Source organism: Lepidothrix coronata, unplaced genomic scaffold, assembly GCF_001604755.1.
Source record: "Lepidothrix coronata isolate B3197 unplaced genomic scaffold, Lepidothrix_coronata-1.0 Scaffold287, whole genome shotgun sequence".
NCBI lineage: Eukaryota > Metazoa > Chordata > Aves > Passeriformes > Pipridae > Lepidothrix > Lepidothrix coronata.
Window position 1 is genome coordinate 249,950 of NW_016690467.1, and position 2,357 is coordinate 252,306.

The 2,357-nt window shown below is 46.6% G+C and overlaps 1 protein-coding gene across 1 annotated transcript in view; it reads right to left on the minus strand.

Annotated features, from left to right (window-relative positions):
* EXOC6B (exocyst complex component 6B) overlaps positions 1-2,357 on the minus strand; it is a 345,342-nt gene that overhangs the window by 221,277 nt on the left and 121,708 nt on the right. Inside the window, exon 7 of the mRNA XM_017836875.1 lies at positions 1,896-1,967. Within this exon, the coding sequence (XP_017692364.1) occupies positions 1,896-1,967 (72 nt within the window). The remainder of the gene's footprint in view (positions 1-1,895; positions 1,968-2,357) is intronic.

A 2,357-nucleotide genomic window follows, 5' to 3' on the forward strand; every position in this document is an offset into this window, starting at 1 on the left:
TGGCACTCAGTGCTCTGGGCTGGGGGACAAGGTGGGCACCGGGCACAGGGGGGACTGGAGGACCTTGGAGGGCTTTTCCAACTTTAAAGATTCTGGGATTCTACGAAATTCCCACCACAGGCAGTGCCTCCTCCACCAGCTTTGCAGAGCACACACGAGGCAACTCTACCATCTCCTGTCTCACCTGGAAACCCACGGACGCTGCTCCAACGTGGACCACAAAACTTCCAAACCAGACTGGAGGCAGCATTTACCTTTTTTAATCCTTCCTGAGCTAACACAGCACCAACCTCTGGGATACCTCCGGGGATGGAGAATCCACAACGTGCCCAGAGAAGCTGTGCCTGCCCCTGGATCCCTGGAAGTGTCCAAGGCCAGGTTGGACGGGGCTTGGAGCAACCTCGGCTATTGGAAGGTGTCCCTGCCCATGGCAGGGGGTTGGAATGAGATGAGCTTTAAGGTCCTTTCCAATCCAAACCATTCCATGACTCCATGATAAAACAAACCACACCAAGTTCAGGAGGAGCCAAGGTTGTCCAGACATCAAAGGGCTGGAGATGACTCCCCTTTAATTACAGAAACACCATCCCCTAAATGCCAACAAACCCCTAAATCAGCCTCTCCTGTGCCAGTGCCCACTTGGAAAAACGATGTTTTAGAAGCAGCAGCCACGTTTTATCCCACTTTTTGGATAATTAGAACACAAGTCATCATAACTTGACCAGAAATCTACATGAACTAGAAAATACATGGAAATTGGGAATAAAACAGCACCACCAACAGTCCCCACATACACACACATGTACAGACACACACATATATATATATACACACATCTTTAGAGAGGGTTGGTTTCATCAAGCTGAAAATAATTACGAGGCAAATCAGTTGGGAAAAAGGAACGTAATCAGAAAAATATGAAGACTAATTGAAAATTGTTGAAGAACATTTTAAGTAGATGCTCCAAAAGCCACAATCCCACAACTGAAAGGGGCGGCCACGCCGGTTAAAAGGCAACCTGGCTCAGAGGGAGGTTAAGGAGGCTGTAAAAAAAGGAGGAAAAAAGAAAAAGGGGACATGACAAAGGGAATAAAAAGGGAACCTCAAGCTGACAAAGAAAAATCTGGAGTTGGGAAGTGTAGAGAGCTGATATGGGAAGCAAGAGGATACAGGGAGAGATCAGTGGCTGGTTGAGTTTATCCATAACATGTTGAAACAGTCCAAAATGGATTGTTTCTCTCTAAAGGAGGATTTTTGGAAGGGTTCAAGGCCAGTTTGGATCCAGGAATCCTTCCTTCCAGGTTGGAAGGATTCAAGACCAGACCTTGGAGCAACCTGGTCCATGGAAGGTGTCCCTGCCCATGGCAGGGGGTTGGAAGTGGATGAGCTTTAAGGTCCCTTCCAACCCGAACCACAGTAGGATTCCATGATTTTTTTTTTTTTCTGTGCAGAACTGGAAAAAAATGGTCACTGTTCTCTTGTTGTGCCCTGCTGAGGGATCATTGCCATGGAATGGGATGGCAGGTGGGACAGCAAAGCACTTTTAGTTCAGTGGATTCTACACTTCAGATGGACAACCATGGAAACATTGCCCTGACTCCTCCTAACCCACTGCAATTAGTTCTGATATCCAAATTCGAGAAGGCTGGTGAAAAACTGCTCTTGTTTCACATCCCAGCAGATGACCAGACTGGAAAATTCGGAGTTTTTCCCCACTGGGAAGCTGATTTCCACCGCAGCAAAGGTTAGTGAGCTGTAAGTATTCAGCCAGGGGACTCAGGTTTGCAGTTTAGAGCCACAAAAATCAAAGTATTTCAAAGGTGGACTAGAAACGAGGTCCGTGTTATTCTCAAAGAGAGGGAATTAGTGAGGATGACACATCAAGTGCAAAGTACCTGAATGTTTGGAGAGAGCAGAAGGCTGAAGAATATCTTGGCAATTATTTTCCACTGATTGTATCTGCAATCCTTCAGGAAAGGAAGGGAATAAACATTAATAAAAGAGGTAATTACAACAAAGAGAAGACAAAGAGCAGACAGGCAGGAAAATTCCTAAAGAGTGGAAGCAAAAAAGGCAGAAACTTGACAATGACACTGAATTTGGATGTTTGTATAACAGAGGACGACAACAACAACAGGGAAATTCCATCCACAGCTGCTACACCTGGAAGGAATGGTTTGGTCACGAGGTACAACAAGGTGAAGAGCAAGATCCTGCATGTGGGTTGGGGCAATTCCAAGCACAAATCAAGGTTGGGCAGAGAAGGGATGGAGAGCAGGCCTGAGAGAATGATTTGGGGGTGTTGGTGGGGGAGAGGCTGGAGATGCCCCAGTCCAGATCTCTCCATGCCCTGAGCT